This window comes from Mixophyes fleayi, chromosome 9 (genome assembly GCF_038048845.1).
Source record: "Mixophyes fleayi isolate aMixFle1 chromosome 9, aMixFle1.hap1, whole genome shotgun sequence".
Lineage (NCBI taxonomy): Eukaryota > Metazoa > Chordata > Amphibia > Anura > Limnodynastidae > Mixophyes > Mixophyes fleayi.
This window is the reverse complement of record NC_134410.1, coordinates 24,282,458-24,305,789: the sequence shown is the minus strand read 5'-3', so window position 1 is coordinate 24,305,789 and position 23,332 is coordinate 24,282,458. Positions and strand designations below refer to the sequence as shown.

Sequence of the window (23,332 nt, the reverse complement as noted above, 5' to 3'; positions counted from 1 at the left end):
CCCTGTTGGCACCCCTTGCATTGTTACATGCATGCATGGGTTCTAGAATAATGCATGTCCCACTTTCTCCTATTTTTGGAAAACATAAAAAAATATAAGAACTATTCCAATTGAAACTGCAAAGTAATTAATGATGTTAAATGATCATTTATTTGGGTTAAACAGCATCTCATGAGTCCCAAGTACTGATACAGTTGTCTACCTAATCCCATTAATTATCGCCAGTTTATACTAAAAGAATAACATTAGCTTCTTTATATAGCTATTTCTGTATAATTTCATGTAGGTCCCTCATTATCTCCATTCTCTTAGCTCAACGAGGGACAAAGCTAATTTTGTAAGGTCGGGGCAAATTGGAGAACCCAACCATTTGTGGTGAGATGTCCAAGTCTTTGAGATCTATGGGGGAAGTGATTTCAAAATTCTGCAGAACAGTGGTAAGGAAAATAAACATTTCCAATCGGGCCAGACCTTCACCAAGACAGATACGCTTCCCTGGGGAAAGATAAATTAAAGAAAACAGTCAAATGCTATACTTTAACTATAAAATTATTACACTTATCCTAATGTCTTATACATTTGTTCTGACTAAATGTAGTGACACACTAGCCATCATCCTGTCAGTCAGTTTGAACGAATCTGGATCAATACTTTATGGTGTTTTGGCCCAAAACCAAAGCTCTATCTGATGAAATGTTAATTGAGCAATATAGAAAATATGGTTAGTAAGTGGCCTATTAGCATGCTCTGGATGTTATCATTCAACCATAATGCATGTGGCCCTTTAAGAATGGCATGTATGGCCTAAATAAAAAATGACCAGAAAATAACCCTTGTGTATTGAAATTAACTACAGATGTAATTAACAATGTGTCTCTCAAGTGTAAGCAGTATGGATTGTCAGGTGCACGCCACCACTTCACGCAGCTTCCCATGCTAGCTACTTTGTCACTATGGATGCTTCAAAGCAGCTGGACAGGTAATTTAAAGAGCAGTCACATGTTACCTTTTTTTTAGATCTGTCTTTGCTGCCTGGTCCTTGTGCTGGTTTGGTTCTGGTACTGGTCTTGACTGCCTGTATATTGACCCTTCTTTTGATAGCTACCTGTCTTGACCATTTTCCTGGACATTGGCCATTCTTTGGACTGCTGCCTGCCCTGACCTTTCACATGTACATTGATCATTCCTGAATTGCCATCTGCCCTGATTTCTGCTTGGACATAAAACTTTATTCCACTTTCTACAACCTATATGAGTGCATGTTGCCTCGTGTTTCTCTGTTCTGGATATTGTTGATTGATGTCTATAATATTTCTAGTGTCATCATCAATCCCAGAATAAGCCTATACCCTAAGACTTATGGCCAGGCAAGTGTAAGTTAACACTTTGGGCTTTAAGAGACTGAGAGCTGTTATAGGTAAAGATTATGACTAGCCTGGTTCTAGAGGTTCATTCCAGGAACTCAGTTCAAATTCATTGATCACTACGAATAGTTTCATTATGTTCCTCCTCTGTCCCCAAAAGAGCAGATAATAGTAAGTCAATAGTACATTGCTTTCTTTACAGGTCAAAACACATATTAAATATGTAGTTTGTATAAGATCCTGAATCTTTTACAATAGTGCCAAAGCTGCTGTACTTGTTCAATGTAGAGGAACATTGTGTTTGCTACATATTATGATTTTTGCCTTGATTTTGAAGCTGCTATCTGAAATAATAATTGCTGTTATAGAGTACAGAGTTTTTTCTGCTTGGTGGGACAATTGCCTTATCAGATACACTTTTTTCTATCTCTATTTTGATGTACATTTATTACCTATATTGTATTTATTTTGTCAAGTTTTTTTTAAGAACGTATTACAGTATAATTGTCTTGTTATTTCCTATCGGCAATTTGCAAAGCTGATATCCCTTACTGAGATAGAGGTGTGGAGGAAATTGATGCACATTGATCAGATATGCCTGGTTCACTTTGACATGAAGCTAGATTGCACAACGCATATAATATTGAACATTGATTTGAATGAAATGTACTGCAGTACAAGGCAGTTTTTCTTTATTATTATTGCTATTGAAATGTAGGTTCAGTTTGTACCTGCAGAAAATACCATGAAAGCCTCATTCTTTTTAAAACTTCCATTTTGTTCTAAGAACCGATCTGGATTAAAGGTAAATGGATCAGGAAAATATTTTGGATCTTGAAGAACGAAAGTCAGGATAGGAAATACATCTGTACCCTATGAAGCAGAGAGGACAAGAGGAGCCAAAATGATTAAAACAGTATGCACAGTTGAGTTATTGAATTGATATTTCTGTTATAACTAGCGAAAGGTCACACCTAACAAAAGGATTCTATTTAGTTAAACATTTTTACTCATATTTTACATCATTAAAGCATAAGGGGTATGTTTACTAAACTACAGGCTTGAAAAAGTGGAGATGTTGCCTATAGCAACCAATCAGATTCTAGCTGTCATTTTGTAGAATTTATTAAATAAATGATAACTAGAATCTGATTGGTTGCTATAGATAACATCTCCACTTTTTCAAACCAGCAGTTTAGTAAATCTAGGCCTAAGAGTGTGTTTTAGAAATTAACAAAAAAAGGTTCTTGGTGGTTTTAAATTCTGGCTACTCTCTTAATAATATAGGGTGATAAATAAGGAAGAGACTGTTTATAAATTCATTGCTTGAATGTTGCCTGTATCTAAAAGTGGCCTTGAATTGGGAAAAGAGATAGTTAAAGTTTTACTAAAGTGCATTTTAACATGTGGTTTGCAAGCTGCCACACATTAGATGTGGTTTTCAGATCCAAATTTCTGTATTGCGGGTTTGGGTGGTGACAACTCAAATGCATATGCGTATGATGTGTGGTGGTATGCAAACCCTAAACCTCATTTGGTTCTGGGCCAACTGCATAGTAATCCCGGATGTTAGATATCACGTTTTACTTTGCGATTTGCCTTTGTGGAGAGCCAGAGCAGGCATGAGCAACCACGCCAGGTTAGCTTGGATTGAATTAAAATAAAATAAAATAAAAAATTTCATTCCAAGCCTACTCACCATCAGGCCCAGTTCACTATGTGGCTTGTTTTCCCTAGCTGCTAAGGCCAGATAATTTTTTTCAGTCTCCCGCAACTGGAGAGTGCTGGCCCAATGATGAGTAGCACTTGGCCCCTCCTAATACCACTGGACACTCTGAGAATAAAGTGCAGTCTCTTGTTGCATTACCAATGGTAGCATGCACTGACAGCCCATGATTGTTCTTGCATGGTGCAGCTTGTAAAATTACAAGAACCACAAGTACCAGAGTTCACATGGGTGCAAGTGAAGGTCCCTGTCATGGGAAAAAAAAAATGTGTGCCTATCATAATTAAAATTGAAATGCCCCCGTAATAAATTGAATAGTAGTGCCCTCAGTATAAAATAAGAAGCCAGTCGTACCCCCGTTAGAAATAAATATATTATAGTGCATCCCAATATCCATAAAATAATATTAGCCCCAGTAGTAATAAACTAAATGGCAGTGTCCCCAGTAATAATATAATAAATAGCAGATTCCTTGGTGGGAATTTATAAAATAGTGCCTTCGTCATGAATACGCTTTTATTGCCCCCAACATTAATAAATACATGTTGCCTCCATATTCAAGTAAAATCCCAAATTTATCTAAAGTCTTCTGATTTGTTCTGTCATAATACAATGGTAATCTTGCAATCCTTGAGGAGAAATAAAAAAAAAAAACTATCTAAGAAGCATAGTTCTACTCAGATAGGAATACGCAACACAAAATACATTAAGCTCTGGTGAGCCAGGCTAGTTAGTAGCTGAGCAGCCAATCAGGTGTGGTCTCTTGCAATGCTCACCCAGTCACAAACTTTGACTGCTCAGCCAATCAGAGATCGGCCTCATGCTGAAGAGGCTGGGCATTTAGAAAATGGAGGCCATCTCGCCTGTCAGAACCACACAGTTTACAAACTGTACATAACAATGCATAAAAAGGTTTGGATTTACAAACAGCAATTAAGTAAATCTCCTACTGCATGTGATGGTGTGGAACGTGAGAAATTTTGGAGAAAAACATGGAGAGCATTAATTAGAAAAAGAACTCTCTTCAGTCCAAATTAAATGTAAAATATCAAAATAGAAAAATAAAAAGTAAATGTTTTCTCTTCCTTTTCTGATTCACGAAACCACACACAGGACCCAAATATAAGTGTTAATAATATTTCAACATTTTAATTTAATGCAGAAGTTAGTAAAGTACTTCTGTCTACATTTGGAATCTCTTTAAAAAGGGTGTTATTTATCACTATGTTTAGAGTCTTATTAAATAGTTAGCTTGAGATCAATACATGGTTAATTGTAGTACCCGAGGAATTGTAAATCCACGGAACTTAGTATCCATTGAAACTGCATGTGGAAGGTTCATAGGCAGCACATTGGCATATCGTTGGATCTCATGGATTACGGCATCTGTGTATGGCATAGAATCCCGATCTTCTGGCTTCGGGGCTCGCTGCCTGCCAATCACTTGATCGATCTCCTCTTGTACTTTACCTGTCATGAAGAATTCCTAGTCAGACTATTGGTTGAATTATTTATGTCTTAGAATGAATATAGCGAGAATCTTGATTGAAAATATGCCTAGACTTTGTAATTCCCATGGTGTTTTACAGAAAGGCATCGATAAGATATGGGATATTGAACAGCTAGTTCAAATTCTATTCAATAACTGAAAAGAACAAAAATACACAACTGGCAACATGCTGCAAATAACTTAGACAACAAATAGATATATCTATTTACTCTCAAAACAAGCTATTATATAGGTGTAAGCACACCCACTGGGATGTCCCTTCGCCCACATCTCAATCATGGTCTGAATTACAGTTCTGCAGGTGCTTTGTCTCACTCAATCATGAAATAACAATAGTTGACAATATCTGTGGAACCTCACTTCCTCAGACTTTGTCTCTTACTTTTGATGTTAGGGTGTTTTAGTAGGAGCAGAAATGCATGTCTCAGCGTTGTGCTCACTGTTTCTGTCCCAGCAACAAACAAACTTAAAGTGTTTGTATAAAAATTCTTCATATTAAACTGTGTAGAAGGATTCTGCTTTTCCTGACAGAGAGATAGAGAGAGAGAGAGAAAGAGAGAGAGAGAGAGAGAGAGAAAATCAACACCACATCATTATTTTCCATTATAATTGAAGATGGGATACAACATTTGCATATCACGTCATTGGTGCTCTTTTTTTACACAAATAGCCAATTAAAAATATATACAGGTGCTAACCTTTAAATTTTATAATATAAACTGTAATGAGATCTTAATAACCAAAAATATAATTTAAAAATCCCAATATGTAAGACCAACATAGGAAAAGAACAAGACTAGACAGCTTCTCCTGTGGGGCATCAGAAAGACAAACTTATTGAAACAGATGCTCAATATGTCTCAATCGGCAGTCTACTTCATTAAATTATATATATATATATATATATATATATATATATATATATATATACGTTCAATACAGGAGCAACTGCAATTCAAAGATTTAATGATCAAACCATATGGAAGGAAAAGACTGCAATAAAAACTCCTTAAGGACAACCTCCACACTGTTACTAAAACTGCCAATTTGATTTTTGGAGGTATATCGTCCCAATTATTCCTGCAAGGATTAAATCCTTTTATAAGGTTTTCCTTCCCCAACCTCAAATAACAATTAATAGGATCAGCCTCCTTGTTTGCATCAATGATTGTTTAGGAACATGTTATCCTGCAGGGCTCTAAGGAATCCACAAAGGTACAAATAATAGAGTGTTGTATCATTAAGTTCACACTTGAATAACCGACCATGAGCAGGGCTACCGAGAGGGGGGAAATGCGGGTACTAATTACCCGGGCCCTCACTGCTGACTATTGTTTTTTATAATTATTTTTTTTAAAACTATATTCTTTTTCTTTTGTGTTTTGTTTTTTTTTCTTTCTTTGTGGCGGGGGAGAGGGGGTGGTTCATTCATTGTTAGGGGGGAGCAGGAAAGTTAAAAAAACAAACGTGAAAAAAAAAAAAAACATACCCTCGTGATCGTGCGCTGGCGTCCCTCCTTTCTGCTCTGATCACACTGAATGTCGGGCGTGATGTCATATAGTCACACCTGACATCCAGTGAGGAGCGGCGCAGAGAGGACCCAACAAGAAGAAAGAACACGGAAAAGGGAAGACAGAAAAAAAGGAAATGGTATGTAAAGGAACGGAAGCAAAGGGAGGAAAACGGGGGGATAAAGGCGCAGTGGGATTGAAAAAGGGGGGACAGCATGGCACAGTGGGCTTAAAACACGGGAGGGGGGGGGCCAGAATGGCACAGTAGGAATGAAAAAGGGGGGGAGCAGCATGGCACAGTTGGATTACAAAACGCGCAGTGTACAGCATGGCACAGTGGGATTAAAAAATGGGGGGTAGCATGGCACAGTGGGATTGAAAAAGGGGGCGGGCAGCATGGCACAGTGGGCTTGATAAACGGGGGGCAGCATGGAACAGTGGACTTGAAGAAGGGGGGCAGCATGGCACAGTGGGCTTAAAAAACGAGGGGGGGCAGCATGGCACAATGGGATTGAAAAACAGGGGTGGCAGCATGGCACAGTGGGATTGAAAAAGGGGGGATCAGCATGGCACAATGGGATTGAAAGACAGGGGGCAGCATGGCACAGTGGGATTGAAAAACTGGGGGGGCAGCATGGAACAGTGGACTTGAAAAAGGTGGGGAGCAGTATGGCACAGTGGGCTTGAAAAACGAGGGGGCAGCATGGCACAGTGGGCTTGAAAAACAGGGGGGCAGTATGGAAAAGTGGGTCTGAAAAAAGGGGGGGAGCAGCATAGCACAGTGGGCTTGAAAAATGGAGGGCAGCATGGCACAGTGTAATTGGAAAAAAAGGAGGAGACAGCATGGCACAATGGGATTGAAAAAGGGCGGGGGAGCAGCATGGAACAGTGGGATTGAAAAAGGGGAGCAGAAGCATAGCATAGTGTGATGAAGGGGGGCCAGGTGAAGGGGAAAGCAGCATGGAGGGCACAGTGTGATCATAAAGAGGCACAGCAGGGTGATGATGAAGGGCGCACAGTAATGTATGTGTGATGGTACAGGGGCCTTGTGGCAATGTAGTGTACATGAAGTAGTTGGTGGATAACTAATGGGTGCTATTTTGTTTGTGGGGTGATGGTGGGGCAATTTAATAATGGGGACTATTTAAGATGGGGTGGTTTGGGGGCTATTGAATGTGGGGGTGAGTTTGGGGAGAATAAGGTCTCTTTATTAAATGAATGTGACTATGAATTATTAAACGGCAGTGATGGTAGCAGGAAATAGGTATGTTGCTGAAGAATAAATAATATTCATTTATTGCTGGGGCTGTTTGTAGGTAGGGAAATTGGATTATTTATTAAATGGGAATACTATTATTTTAATGTTGTAGCTGGAGGAAGGCCTAATTATTAATTGTGGGTGGTATTGATTTAACGCCAGGGTTTGGAATTATCTAAATGTAGCCATTTTTCACTAATGGGGCCCCCAGCATTCCAGGATCCAGACAAGCCACAAATAAAGAAACCTGCAGCCACAGGTGGTAAAAGTGAGAAGAACAGGTAAGAGAGAGTAGAAGAGAAATGTTGTGATTCTAGTAGGGACACTGCCAATTTTTGGTGATTGCTGTGCCCAATGTAAGGTGCAGGCCAAGTCTGAACTCTTTCTGTACACACTGCATTCTTTCTATACTACGCTGTGATGCTAGATGTCCCTGAAAGTCAGGAGTGCTTGGACATATGTCACGCTCAGGCGAATTCAGGGCCTAGTGATTTTGACCTGCTAGCCACGCCCCAGTGGTGCATTACCACGGCCCCAATTGTATGACCACACCCATTAAAACACGCAATTTTTTTGCGTGCTTGACTATAAGGTGGGCTTGATGACTTTGTTGTACCTGGGCCCTGAATTCCTCTTGGCAGCCCTGCCCATGAGTAACAGCACTTAATGATCTCCAGATTTAAACAAGACCTGGGTGTCCAGAGATAAAGTACTGATTCTCTCCAAGATGTATGTCTGTGCAGATATAAAGCTTCCTTTTGCAATCAAATAACTAAAGCTTTTCTCTGCCTGGTTATGTGGCAGTTTCATCTGAGGCTTTGGGTTACAAAGCCATTTCCTAATTTTTATACCATACACATCCAAACAAAAGATCCATAAAGCATTTAGGAGAAAATTAGAACATTACCTTAAATAATCACTCATCTTGTCAGCATTTAGACATTAAAATTGTGCATAAAAGTCTCTTTAATATACTTTAAAATTTTTAGAGGATATATTATATACTGTGAAGATATCAGGTTTTATCTGGCCCAATTATACCTACTTCATGCTGGCTGGCCACCCAGGGTTGCCTAACTATGCCAGTGACTCCTACCCAGTACCTTCTAGGGTTCTTATAGTCATTCAGGCAAATGCAGTTAGAAAAATACAACCGTTTATTTATTGTAATAACAACAATCACTAGAATACTATATACAAACAGTAAATAAATGCGAGACAGGTTTACCTTATTATCTGTCCCTTATCCCACTAGCTTAAGGGGTTACCTAGCTGTCCTGACTTGCAGAATCAAAGACCCATGCATTTCTCTGAGCTGAGATTTGTAGCAACAGCCTGCTTTCCAGGGCACAGGCCAACGATGGTCACCAGGTCTGCTGGTAGAGAAAGATTCTCAACACGAGTCAGTCCCACAACTTCCAGTAAACAATCAAAATCCAATCCCACCTGGAGTGGCTCCTTATATCCAGGGCCAGATTTTTACTGTCTTTTTCCCTCTGGCTCTCTCCCGCTTGAAAATTGGTGGGTGCTGGTCCATGGGGTTTAAGGGGAGTGGAGATGAGCTGTCCTTTCGTAGTGCCTCCCCTGCTGTGTCCCTGCAAAATGTCTGGGCTAGTCCTGTAGAAAACAATGGATACTAATTGGCCTTCCCCGCCTCCATATCTAGTATAGCTACAATGTCTGTATTGTCCACATGTAATTAGACACTGCATTTGTACTGGGGAACATTAACAGGGCTTTAGAAATTGCATGTTATTATGCTCCCCTTTTTGTGAGAAATGAGGGACTCGCTGGTTAAGGTGATTTCAAACTTATTTGTGACGTATACAAAAACTAGGAGACTCAAGCTGTAACCATATTAGTATACTAAACCCTGCTGAACAGTATTTGGTTGCCCGAAACCTCTCCAATTACAAATTTTGGGATTTAAAAAAATAACCATCATACATTGAAATATAAAGTGATATGAGTATCAAAATCTTAAAAATACATCATCCTTGTTATCAAACAATCAACATTAATTTAAATGAATCGATCATAACAATACTCAAACCTCGACCCTCATTCTAACTCAGCAGTATCTTTATCTTTCTAAACCACAGCACCATAATTAAGTCTTAGCATAAATTATAAGGAATTCAATAAACCAAAAAGTTTCAACCTATATTGAATTCCAAGACCGATATATAGAATATCATAATTGAGCGGTGTTAACAAGAGAAGCATAAAATTTTCCGGAAAAACTCAAGCTATTGTAAATATACGCGATCAAAAACTCATTAATGTCAGGAATATTAGTATAGTCACGTTAATATGGATAGACAATAATCTTCACATTCCCAAATGGCTTTATTTGACACAAATGTATCACATATTTCTGTCGCAAACATATATAAAGATCAGGAAATATCAGAGATATTTGACCTTCATTGAGTTTTATTTAATCACTGAGAAAATAAATATCAAAATGAGAAAATCAGACACATTCCACTGACAGAGTGTGAGAAATATATCGCCAACTCTGACTGATTTAATCTGGGTAATACCTACTAATTTATGTTCATGCACGTTCCCTTCATGACTATGTATAATATGCTGTGATAAATCGTGTGCTGCATTTCCCTTCATAACATTTCTTCTGTGTTCTAGAAATCATATATTTAGGATCTCAGTTCTCCTGCCCACATATTGGTTACCACAACTGCATTCTATTTGATATACTATAAACGTTGATTGGCAATTCATAAAATCCGTAATTTTGTATCTCTCTTCAGTTGCAAATGAACATACATCAATTATTTTATGCTGAGCAAAAGTATAAGTGATGTACATTTATCTGTTACATCAAAAACAAACTTGATGTAACAAAACCGGTCTAATGAAGCTCATGACATTTTTTTTTTCATAGAATATTTCTTCTAAAGGAAAACAATTTGGCAACAGTTTTCTTTTTCATGGTTTCTGCTTTCTTTAAAACTCTACTTGCACTCTTCCCTATGCATGTTTTCAAAGATTTGCCATCAATTGCCATCCATTTTACTCCCAGTCCTTCTATTCTTATCTTGCAAAATAATTTCAATATAAATATTGCTTATCTTCATTACTGATTTATTTAAATCAAAATCTGAATAGCCTTGATTTTTAAAGTTAATTTGCCTGCCTAAAAAAAGTCGCATATTTTGAGCAATTGCATCTTAATCTCAATAAGTGCCCCTTTGGGATGTTTCTTTCATGTTCTTAGGTTACAACATTTGTAATTCAAAAAGTTATTGTAATCAACTTTATTGTTTGTGTCTCTGTACCCACCTACTTATTTTCAAAAGTTAGGGAGATTTCCAGAAAGTTGATTCGAATGGGAAATGTTTGTGCTCATGAATTTTAAACCAAAAGTATTCCTATTAAGGTGCTCACAAAATGACAGAATAGCAGATAACCCCCCTCTCCAAACAAAAAACAAATAATCAAAAATCTGCCATATAGCACCAATTTCTCCCTCAGGGGACCATTTCAAACATAGGTCTTCTCAAAATACCTAACATATAAGTTGTCAAATCTCAGGGCAAACCTGGTGCCCATGGCAGTCCCATGTCTGTAAAAAAAAATTTGAGAATATAAAATAAAAAAAAATGAACAAAATTGATTCCAAAGCGAACTCATATTGCATCCCACCAAGATTTGAATAAAAAAATAATAATATTTAACTGTTTATTCTGTTCCCACATGTGGAATATCCTTCTACAAAGATTCTATCTCACATGTGAGAAAATAATGTATTCAGTCATATTCAAAAACTGTGTTGCATCTTTGATATATAAATATGGAACATAAAAAAATCTATCCCCTCCCTGGATATCACCTCATCTGCAAAAGCATCCGTACGGAGTATCTTAAGTTCATTTTGAAATTGTTTAGTAGGGTAAGTCTTGTATAAAACTCTGCATTATTGAGTTGCTTATAAGCCTCCTCAGTATTATTCTCCTTAATCTGGATCACCGCCTTTTTCAGATCATAATTCTGGGTTCGGACATTAAATTCTTAATGGCCCTTCTCACATTGAAGCTTAAAATATTGTTAAAAATTATTATCTGTATTATCTGTATAAAAGTTCACATAGAAACATTTTTACAATAAACTAAAATAAAAAACACTATCTGAATAATGAACATTATTATACCTCTTCCATTCTGATAAGGAAACTGTCTATCAAGTGTCGTGGTTTGCTTGGATCCAATGTCTTTTTGTCAATCTCCATCCTCTTTTTGACAAACTCTTCCAGCTGGCATATATACATAGTTGTCCTGTGATGAGGTCCTGGTATGTACCTCATGAACAAGTCAAAAGCGTCATACAGCTACATTGTAAAAAAGACGAAAGTAAAAATCAAATGTAAATTTTAAGGGATAAATGTAAAAATATATTCATATGAAATGATTTTACCTAGTTTTTATGATGCTACTTGGGTGTGTTATTAAGTCTCTTATCTGTAATTACTCACATTCTCATTATGTCAATAATCCCCTCACAATACAATATATTGAGTTGACTTGTGGGATGCACATAAGGATATTTACCGATGTTTAGCATATAGATTCATTTCTGCTAGGCATAATTAAGCATTTTGAGGCTATAGTACCTTCAATTATAATAGAATGTTCAAATATTTAAATTGCTTTTGGTTTTTCGACTACTGTCTCGTGTCTACCAGGCTCCTGTCTATTGGTGAGAATAATTGATTGGATGCACAATGCTCACACATGGTACATTGACAATTAAATGCATTTATAACAATATTAATTTTGTAAGACATTCCTCAAAAAAAGAATCATGTTAGCAGTAAACAAACACATCTCCCATCTCATGAGTTTACAGTTCCCATGACGAATCCCCAACAGCTTAATCCAGTAAAAATAATAAGATGTTGTGTTTTTAGCACATTTAGAGTATATGAGCATGGAGACGACCTGGAGCCAGTCCCAGCATTGAATTACACCCAATTTCCATTCAGCAGAATATTATACTCTGCAGAGTAAGTCAACGAGCCAGTTCCCACCTTCTGGTAAAAGAGGGGGTCTGTGATCGATTAATGATTGATTGAGAAGGTGTTTCCAACATAGGTGTTCTTCAAAGAGTACCTACTATCTTAAAAATTCTAAATTATTTAATATTTATTTACATCTCCCTCCAATCTTAGCTTCTTCTTCACCTTTCCATTAGAGTAAGAAGAAGGCTCCCCTAAGCTCCACAGTATTTGTAATAACACAGCAAAAGCAAAAGAATGCTGATGATGCCATGCAGCCAATGACGGGACCTCTTTACTGCCTGCTCTGCTGAACACACATATAGCTTTCATTTCTAGGACTTAAAAAATAATACTGTGATCACTGCAGCCATTAAAAACAAATATTTTAGCAAAAAGACCCAAGTTCGCAGGTCTAAAAAGTTTTAAAATATAACCAGTGATCACACATTATTTGTATATGTACGATGCACAATTGCAGACTACTTGCAAAATACCTCAACAAATGTCCTTTTTTTAAAAGCAGGAAAAAAACCACTTAACTATTGATTTCATTTATCTTCTTAATATACCAGGGACCTTTATTACTAGGCAATCTCATTAATTCCAGTGGTCCATTAAGAAATTACATTTTACCCATTTATTAAACAAGTTTGCAACCCCAATCTTCCTCCATAAGTATTATAAGAGCTTAATTTCAGGCTGTTGGGAAGCCTGTAAAATCCACTATATAATTTTGCCTGTAGCTTCCTGCTTTATCTACTCCCATCCTCACATAATGACATTGCCCATGTCACATGAAGCCCCTGTCATCACTAACACACTCTCATGAGAGGACAGGTCACTACTTCTCACAAGCTGACTCATCTCCAGAAATACTATGTACTTCTGTGAGCATTATAGATCTCAGCAATTATGCTACAGTATGAAAACTCTGATCGACTTATTGGCTAAAAAATACAAGAAATCTATGCCTTGTCACCATCTGGGCTTCTACACTACCTAATCTCAGACACCATATCTTATGTGCCTTCAAGGCCCTTGCACAATCTTGGCATTTTGCCCCATTTTGACCATTGCACCATCCAGGACTCTGTACCATATTGGTCCCTGCACCATGATGGGCCCATCTAGGCTACTGCAGTATGCATGCTGTTTTCATGTATGTCATATCTGTATGTTTATGTCAGGAGCTATGGAACCTGTGACGCCATACAAATAACCAATTATGATGATGGATACATTAATGTGGTCAGACCCTATTGAAAAATACTTTACAAAGCCCTTGACATATGTATCTGCATGTTAATATTTCGAGTTACATAAAAAAATGGGAACAATGGTTCCTGAATACCTGGCCCCAGAAAGAGGACATAGATCGAAATATGTCTTGCATGATGTGCATGAGCCTGCGGAAATCAGGATCTTCATAGGCAAACCTATTCCCAAAGATTATGGAGCAGATGATGTTGGCAGTCACCTGAGTGAAGTGACAAGACGGGTTGATGGGAGCCCCTAAGTATGAAACAAAGGAAAACTTGTACATGTTGTATACCAACATGAATCCTGACTAATCAATAAGAATTCAATATAAAAAATATGTTAGCAATATTTTTACATTATACACACTAGATCTGATGCAGAGTTGAAAGCAATTTGGACGTAATGTATAGGCCAAAAATGTGCACAAAAAATATATACCAAGTCGGAAGCATTTCAAGATCTGCGTCTGTAAGCACATGTGCCAGCTTTATGGCAGGCGTACTTACACATATACATATACCCAGAACCAGCTTGCAAGTGCAATAAAGCTTTGTAAATATTTGTCTTCATAGGAAAAATGCATTTGCTATTAGGCTTCATAGAATACAGCAGATATAACTCTTTTCCTGGCAGTGTATGAAAGTAACAGCATATTTTTTGCATATACATGTGCATATAGATAAATTTGTCAAGTTCCTATAATGTAAGTGCAATCAATGAAGAAATCCTCCAGCAGCTTTAAAGGTGAAATCGGCATCAGTGAATCGGAAGCAGTTATCTAGTGCTGGTTATTGCCATCATCACCATGTATTTGCACCAACCCCTAGACTGGTGCAAATAGCACGGCTGTAAAAGGTGTATCTGCATGTGCATTATGGTCTGAATCAGTTTGCAATTCCTTGAACATGCCCATACTGTATGTGGCTTACATTAGAATGGCTTATGTTACAATACCCCTTCCCTGCTCCCTCACACCTCTTCAGATGCAAGCAGTGTATCATTTTTGCAGCATTACCATGTTTTCTTATGTCTTTGCAACTAGGCTAGAGATGCAGAATTGCACGATGGCCCCTATTGCAGCATAAAAATATTGATAGTTGTGTAACTCATAATTTGTATGCATTTTTTCCAATATAAATCATGTGTCGCAATTTAGCTTATTTGTACACAGCAGCAGTTTTGAGATTACTTTAAAGGCTATCTACACTTTTTTTTATAAAGCACTTACCTGTCCTGAAATGTCTGAAATCTTTGAGTAACTGTTGATATAATAAGGAATACATACCATTGCTTTCTTTAAATGTCTCCACCAGATAATGACCCTCCTCTTGTATCCTCTCTTCAATGCTCCTTTTCCCCATGCCAAAATTTCTGAGGGTCTTTATTGAGAAACGACGCATCTGTTTCCAGCATTCTCCATTGCTGAATATTACTCCTGAGGAAGACAATCAATATAACATGTATTTTGTAGAGTGTAAAAAAGATGCATTACTAAACACCAATCCTCACAATCTCTACTGCTTTCTGTCACTCAAACGACTTAATTCTGACATTTTTTAGAAATCTATGTTTTCAGTACCTGTGTGATTAGGTCATTTAAGCTTAAGGAGGACATCTCAGCCATCAATCAGAGTACTTCATGTCACCAAATGTCCAGATAAACTGTTTTAAGACATTACCTTGTATAATGATAAATGTGTTTTATACTTTTACACTACGTGATTCTCAATTTATATTCATATATACTCCCATGATTCTGTGGGAGTCTACGTGACATAAAGAGGGATTTGAGTGCTTGAGATCCATCATTATGAATCCAGGAACAATTAACCCCATTACATTTCCAGATAAGTCTCTCTATGTTTATATGTCGTAGAAGGCCATATACTTATAAAGTGTTAAGCACATTAGTACTTACTTACTTCATCATATAGGTGCTTTTTTTATATACCAGGCAGCCGCCCTGATGAATATGCAATTGAGTTAACGTCTTCCTTTACCTTACACAAGGCTCTGCTGCAGTGCAATCTATTACTAATGAACTTATTGGACTTTTTATTTGGCTCTTTAGATCCAATAATCATTAGGAATTCAGGAACAATTAACCCTGCAAGTTATCCAGATAAGACTCTCTATTGCTAATTAACTTATTAGACTTTTTATTTAGAGTCTATCAATATCTCATGGCTGATATAGCTGGTGCAGTCAAACTTTTGTTTATTTTATCATAATACTCTTCTTTGTCATTAAGTTTCCTTGAGGGTTATTTCTGCTCTTTTCTGACACTGGATATATGCATATACGAAGAGTCATATTTTGCCAATGCTTAACATTATACTTGTGTAAGAGAGTGCATGCATTATACCCATATGGGACAGACAGCAACACAATAAAGAAATGAAATAAATAAATAAATTATATATATATATATATATATATATATATATATATATATATATATATTATTATTATTTTTTATTTACAGGGCGCCACTAGCTATCTGTAGCGCCGTACAGGGACAGACAGAAACACGATACAGGGTATCACGATATAGATATAGATATATATATATATATATATATATATATATATATATATATATATATATATATATATATATATATTGTCGCAAGATCAACTTAGGGTTGAAGTCTCCTCAGGTAAACTGCTGCACTTCACATGCATCAGTCAAGTACATCACACCAGTCCAGTGTCTTGGTTCAAGTAGCTACATCTAGTTTTATTTAGCAGTACCAAAACATAAAAAATACATAAACAAAACAAAACATAAACAGAAGTCCTTGCCAGTCCTGCTCTCACTAATACAGCAAGGACCGTCTTCTCTAAGGTAACGAACCTAATATCCCACATATACACAAAATAACAGCACTTACTGGTAAAAATTTACGGAGTCCCTTAAAAGGCATCTGGCCTGTTCCCCAGGTAGCAACAGACTGAGGAAACAGGCTTGCAGCTTTTTATCAGTACTTTACAGGTGCAACTCCTGGTAGGGTAAGAGGAGTAAAATAAAATACAGCCAACCCAATAAAATTTGTGTAAAGAGTAGTGTGCAGAGGAAAAAATCAACATACTCCTGAGAGAATAAAAATTCTTACTGATAAACAGAAGACAGATCTCAAATAGCACTTTAACTAACTGTTGAACGAATGTCGGTACTGCACTCAATTGTCCTGATATGAATATAAGTAGATATGAGGATAAACAGTGTTTGTCCAGACAATAGTATACATGAAAGTTTATTAAATAGCAATAAAACTAAACCAAAAGAGCTACTGTATTTTTGCCGTTTTAGCTGTGTGGTTTTTAGTGCTTCATTCATGTGTTTTCCCTTTATGAAGTGTGATTATTGGTGCTATTATTATTATTTATCATATTGTTTATATGTTCCATATTTTAAAGTGGCTCTTTTGGTTTAATTTTACTGTTATTTAATAAACTTTCATGTAGACCCCTGTATGCTCCTGTCTGGACAAACACTGTTTATGCACATATCAGCTTATATTCATACTGGGACAATTGAGCGCAATACCCACATTCATTCAATTTGACTTCTAAAGGGGGATACCCTTGGTTTTGCTGCCCTTGTCCTGCCTGGAGGGAGCGAATTTCCCTCTTAACCTCATCCATTAACTAACTGTTAACTGAAACTGGAGAAGCCTATAGGGAAGTGACCAGTGCATAAGTTAAGTCACATCCTTTGAGTTAATCTTGACCTTGACCAGTATCTAACTTGGCTGGTGTGTGCTGAGTGGAGAATCCATGCTCAAAGTGTTGGCGAGAGTCATTCTAGGTTGAGTTATAAGGGTGAGATTAGTGATTGTCAAGCAGTGTTACAGAGACAATGAGTAAATTTACAGGCATGCTGGGGCCGTTAATAGGTTCAAATCCAAAACTGCTAATTTGTTCCAAGCCGCTATTAAAGACAAATGAAATTGTTTTCTATTCCATGAATAAGAGCAGGGGGAGGTATATCATCAGTGTGAGACCCACATCCAGCAGGAGAGAAGAACAAGGGACTTTAAAGTGAATTGTAGTGTTGACTTCAGGAGAGAAACTACTACAGTATACATTTCATAAGGCTTTGCTTTGCATGGAGATTAATTTTGTATTATAAAATATGTATAATCATCATCATTATCATCATCATTTATTTATAAAGCGCCAACATATTCCGTAGCACTTTATAATTGGGGACAAACATATTAAAGTAATAAACACACTGGGCAAAACAGACAAAGAGGTGAGAAGACCCTGCTAACAAGCTTACAATCTATGGGTCAAAGGGAGTTTGGTACATGAGATTAAGTCTTCATTTTGCATTTCGGTACAGCCAGACTGTAAAGGTAAAAAGTGATTTGCAAGCTAAATGATCCAGTCACACAGCAATGTTGGTCGGGAGGTTGTTATCTTGTGTGAATTGTGTAACTGGTGGTAACAGGGTAATCTGGTGAGGTTAAGAGGGTGATTTAGGAATATTATAAGCTTGTCTGAAGAGGTGGGTTTTCAGAGAACGCATGAAAGTTTGTAAACCAGAGACGAGTCTTATTGTGCGATGGAGTGAATTCCATAGAGTGGGTGCAGCCCTAAAAAAGTCATGTAACCAGGAATTGGAGGATGTAATGAGGGTGGATGAGACATGCAGATCTTATGCAGATCGGATCGGAGTTGCCAAGTTGAGAGATATTTTGAGACAAGAGAGGAGATCATTTTATATTGGATTCGGTAGAAAACAGGCAGCCAGTGTAAAGACATACAGAGTGATTCAGCAGAGGAATAACAATTTGCAAGGAAAATCAATCTTGCCGCTGCATGCAAAATAGATTGTAGGGGTTTAAAGCTGTTTTCGTGAAGACCAGTAAGGAGAAAACTGCAAAAGTCAATGCAGGAGATGTATGAATTATGTTTTTTGCAGTGTCTTGTGTAAGATATGTGCTTATCCTGGAAATGTTTTTTAGATGTACATAACATGATTTAGAGATAGAGTCGATGTGGGGAACAAAAGGATAGTTCTGAGTCAAGGATCACACTTAGGCAGCAAGCTTGAGAGGTGAGGTTTAAGTTCATGTTATCAACAAAGATAGAAATGTCAGGAATGCTCTTGTTGGTGGGTGGGAATTTTATTAACACTGTTTTAGAAAGATTGAGTTTGAGTTGGCAAGAGGACATCCAAGATGAAATGGCAGAAAGACAGTCAGTTACACGTGACAACACAGATGTCGAGAGATCAGGAGAGGATAGATAAATTTGGGTATCATCCACACAGAGATGATACTGAAATACAAAGGAGTTTATTAGATTTCCAAGAGAAGCGGTATAGATAGAGAACAGCAGAGGACCTAGCACTGAGCCTTGTGGTACTCCAACTGATAAAGGAAGTGGAGCAGAGGTGTATCCAGAAAAATTAACACTGAAAGAGCGATTAAAAAGGTAGGATGAGAAGTCTATTACTGTTACACACAGATAATTTATATGAATAGGTTGTTTTGAATTACTAATGATAATACGTTTGATTTTATAGTGTTATTAATGAATATTAATAATATATATATATATATATATATATATATATATATATATATAGAGGACCATATCTACCGACATTATATTGAAGGATCAGATACCGTACAAGGCAGATGGGATTTACTTACCATGACCTTTAACATATAATTCTACACATGGCAGTAGACCTCTGTTTCCAAAAATCTCTCCATGATCCACCAGAGCTTCCTTAACAGCATCATATCCACAGAGAACAACCACTCTACGTGGTCCCAGATAAAGTGTGTACACGTCTCCATATCTCTCTCTCATCTACACAGGGGAAGCATTTACAACGTTGTGTGTTATACAGTGAGGCATAAATGTGTTTCCAATGCAACTAATTATATGGGTTAAAGATGGAAAATGATATTCTAAGAACACTCCCTGACCTCCCTCCAACACTGTACATTACAGGGCTTGTTCACCCCCCCATACTGTATAATACAAGGATCAATCTCCTATACAATATACAATACAGTGTAAGATCTCCTACAACTATGCAGTACAGGGTCTAAATTACACACACAGAGCATTTGCAACATTCTCATTCAGTACAATATGAAAGATGCAAACATTTCAGCTAAACAGTAGGTCTTAATAAATAATAACAAGAAAATAAATGTGACATTATATCTTGTAAGTCCAAAACATTATTTACTGGAAAACATCTGACTTACCAATCCCTATTTGATCTCTTCTACTAACCTCTTTCAAAGACTCCAACATTTTCCCTGGCTTCAGCTGGAGAAGATTACCGATAATAGGCAGTGGGGTAGGTCCAGGAGGCAGATTATGTCTTTTATTCATGTGGTCCCAGGTGTACAGACATAGGACACAGGAGATCAGAAACACCAGAACCAGAGTCAGGGGCTCCATGCTGAGCTAAGATCAAGCTATTGTGATTTCTATTCTGGGAAGGAAGTATTTTGACTTTTAGAAATCCTTTGCACGTGATTAAGTCTCCTGGCAGCCGTATGCGGAGAAGGCGTGGACACATAATATGATCACTGACAGGAATGCTTATTTGTCTGGAGTCTTTGTCATACTAAATATATTTACAACATTTAAAAGATTTGTGCTGTATAGTTTAGTAGGTTTCACATGCGCATGAACAAATAAGCACATTCAAAGTGGTTCATTGAAAGTATACCTTTCAGGAGACTCAATAAATTAATCAAACTATTTGTTTACCTATGTTTGAAGCTGGACCTACCCCTATCTTTTTCCAACAGCTTGACCCATTGCCTTCAACATTCTGGATGGCCTTCAGGAGCACCATAGAAACTGTTAGGGGATTTGTGTGACCCCAGAACCACTATTAGCCAGCAATATTAATGGCTCATAGTCCTCATTTTCTTATCCTGCACTTAAATCTCATTACCATGTTAACAGTGGGATTGAAAACTGGACAATTCCAATTACTAATTGCTCAGACTAACAGCAGTTCTAGAGTTATAGAACAGAACCAGGAAAGTGGGCACACTATCAGGATAGGTATATTGTACACTAGCCATCAAACCACACACACACACACAAAAATACACACACACACACACACACACATACTTGTTTTTATTGCTTTGTGAGGACCCATGTCTGGAACATGGCATATAGGGACACCCCTTTCCTAATGCCCTGTCGACAGAACAGTAATAAGGGTATGTATGTGGAGCAGCGGTTTGTCACCAGAGTTACCACAAGAGATTTGCACTTTGACTTTGCATAAAGTACTGACATGGACTGCAAGATGGGGAAAGTGTCATGTATTTTGACTGTCTGAGGACATCCACATTCCCGTATACATAAATGAATAAATAATAACAATGGTAGGGAAAGATTTGTGTATCCTCGCCGTCTGAGGACATCCGCATGCCTGTTTACACCGACACTTAGTCCTGTTCAACCACTTTGCATCATTTCAACAAGTTTGATCACTCTTTAGAGCTGTTTTACGGTTCTTTATGTAGGATTTCACCCCCGACCAGTTCCGATCTTTGAGTATGGATGGTTCAGTCATGAGGCACGCAACATGGTCTCGCTTTCCGGGCACCCGGCATGTCTGTATAAATCTCATCAGGTGTTTCTCCATAGCCTGGACCTCCTCTCTGTTTCAGGATTTCCTCCGCACTTTTTTGCAACCTGAAAGGAAGTAGAGTCGTCCATTATGGCTCCGCAAAATACAGAGAAGGCAAAGTTCCTATACCTAGCATAACTGTGTGCTACACCTACCTGTGGTAGCCATGGCTGGGCACCGGTCCCGTGTTGCCAGGTCCATACACCGCCTCTCTTCTGACGTGGAAATGTCGAATAAAGACTTGGCCACTTGTCCCTTTGTCATCTGACATGTCACTCTGTAGCTGGACTGGTTATGAAAAGAAACAAATATGTAAATGACCGAGGTACAAGTCAAAAGCATACATCAGGCACCAGATTTTCCACCTACCGTCCGGATCAATGTGCATCTCGTCCACTTTCTTGCTTTTGAATTCAGCCAGTCTGCCACTCTCGAGAGCCATTAACAGTCTGCTGATCTTAGCGGGTTGGAGGGTACCTTCTGGGAGGCGTTAATACTGCTGGTGCACCCTGATGTCGCGCCCAAGGAAGTCTGCCAACTGATCCAGCTCTGTGTCGTTTGGGTTGAGGACCTTCGAGAGAGTGACAATGTGCTTTCGAACCTTTGTGGAAGACAGCGTGTGGGGAAGCTTGGCCCCACACTCTCGGGCAAACAGTTGTATGCAATCGGAGCCTCTGAACTGTGACAAGGCAGCTGGTCTTGCGAACATGTAGACATTTTGGCTATCCACTCCACATTTGTCACACTTTTCTGCGAGAAGTTCCATTGCAGCTTACATAGCTGGTGTCAGCAGGAGGGGGACTTTTTTCCCTTGTTTTCCTCGGATTTCAATGAGAGTGAAGTGCTGGCAAAGCTTCCTCCTGTCAAAGTAATAATTAACCAAAACCCTATATTACCAATTAGTTCAATAGCATGAATTAATGAACTTGAATTTTATGTGTCTGTGCTTTTAAGAGGAAAAATACTGACCTTTATTCTACATATTGCACAATACAGAGAACAACAAGTTATATAATGATCACATGATCTTCATTTCACAATATAAGGCCAAAGGAAATATTTGCTCCAAATAAGGTCAAGAAGACCCTTCCAAAAGGCCCCTCCAAGAACATGTCACTATAATGAAGATTAAGGATAGAGACTTAGGGGTATATTTACTAAACTGCGGGTTTGAAAAAGTGGAGATGTTGCCTATAGCAACCAATCAGATTCTAGCTGTCATTTTGTAGAATGCACTAAATAAATGAAAGCTAGAATCTGATTGGTTGCCATAGGCAACATCTCGACTTTTTAAAACCCACAGTTTAGTAAATCTAGCCCTTAGAGTGTCATCAGTGAGGTAAGCTGGAAACGTGTGGTTTTGGCAATGACAAGTAACATTTTCTATAAAAGAATGACTTAATCAAATATAGATTGTCAATTGGCATTTGAGACCCTGGCATATGTCTGCTTTGTTCAGTATGGCTGTATCTATACATAATATATTTTAAATAAAGAATAGAAATATTATATTTTGGAAACCTGCTCATCTCAATTATTATTTAAAGTGAAGATTAGGAAAATCTTAGACACTTTCAACCTTGGAAAACACTAGGGACACATCTTCGTGGAGATCTGAGGTATCTCTTGAGGAGAAGGTAGTCAGCAACATTTTTGAAACTTCCCCTTCCATTCTTCGATTGAACAAGATCACCTGTGCCAGGGTGACTTTTGCAAGTAGTGCCTAGTGAATAACCATAGGCTCGTTGAATAGCCCACTTCAGTAGGCTTGGTGCTTCTCATCGAGGTACAAGTGCATCTTTTTCACATCTTCCATGAAAGGTAAGAGCTGAGGCATGTTCCACTTGGACTCCTTAAGAGTTTTCAAGGCAGCCAATGAGATTGAACTCGTTTAATCTTGCATCATATAGCTTCCTGAAATTCAATGTGTTTTCAACCACAGTAGTGCAGCCCTCCATCATGGCTCGGCACTCCACAATGCTCGCTATCTTTTGCAGGTAGTGCACGAACTTGAGTGGCAGCGAGGGCATCTTAAATGTACCTGTCT

The 23,332-nt window shown here is 37.9% G+C and overlaps 1 protein-coding gene across 1 annotated transcript; it reads right to left on the bottom strand.

Moving 5' to 3' along the window:
- Positions 1-131: 131 nt before the first annotated feature.
- On the bottom strand, positions 132-20,162 carry LOC142102250 (cytochrome P450 2A13-like). The gene is made up of 9 exons (XM_075186987.1): positions 19,917-20,162; positions 19,319-19,481; positions 14,935-15,084; positions 13,741-13,901; positions 11,544-11,720; positions 4,983-5,124; positions 4,373-4,560; positions 2,096-2,237; positions 132-495 (listed from the first exon to the last, which is right to left on the bottom strand). The coding sequence occupies exons 1-9, from the start codon at positions 20,085-20,087 to the stop codon at positions 314-316; spliced, it is 1,476 nt and encodes a 491-aa protein (XP_075043088.1). The 5' UTR covers positions 20,088-20,162; the 3' UTR covers positions 132-313.
- Between the last annotated feature and the right edge of the window lie 3,170 nt (positions 20,163-23,332).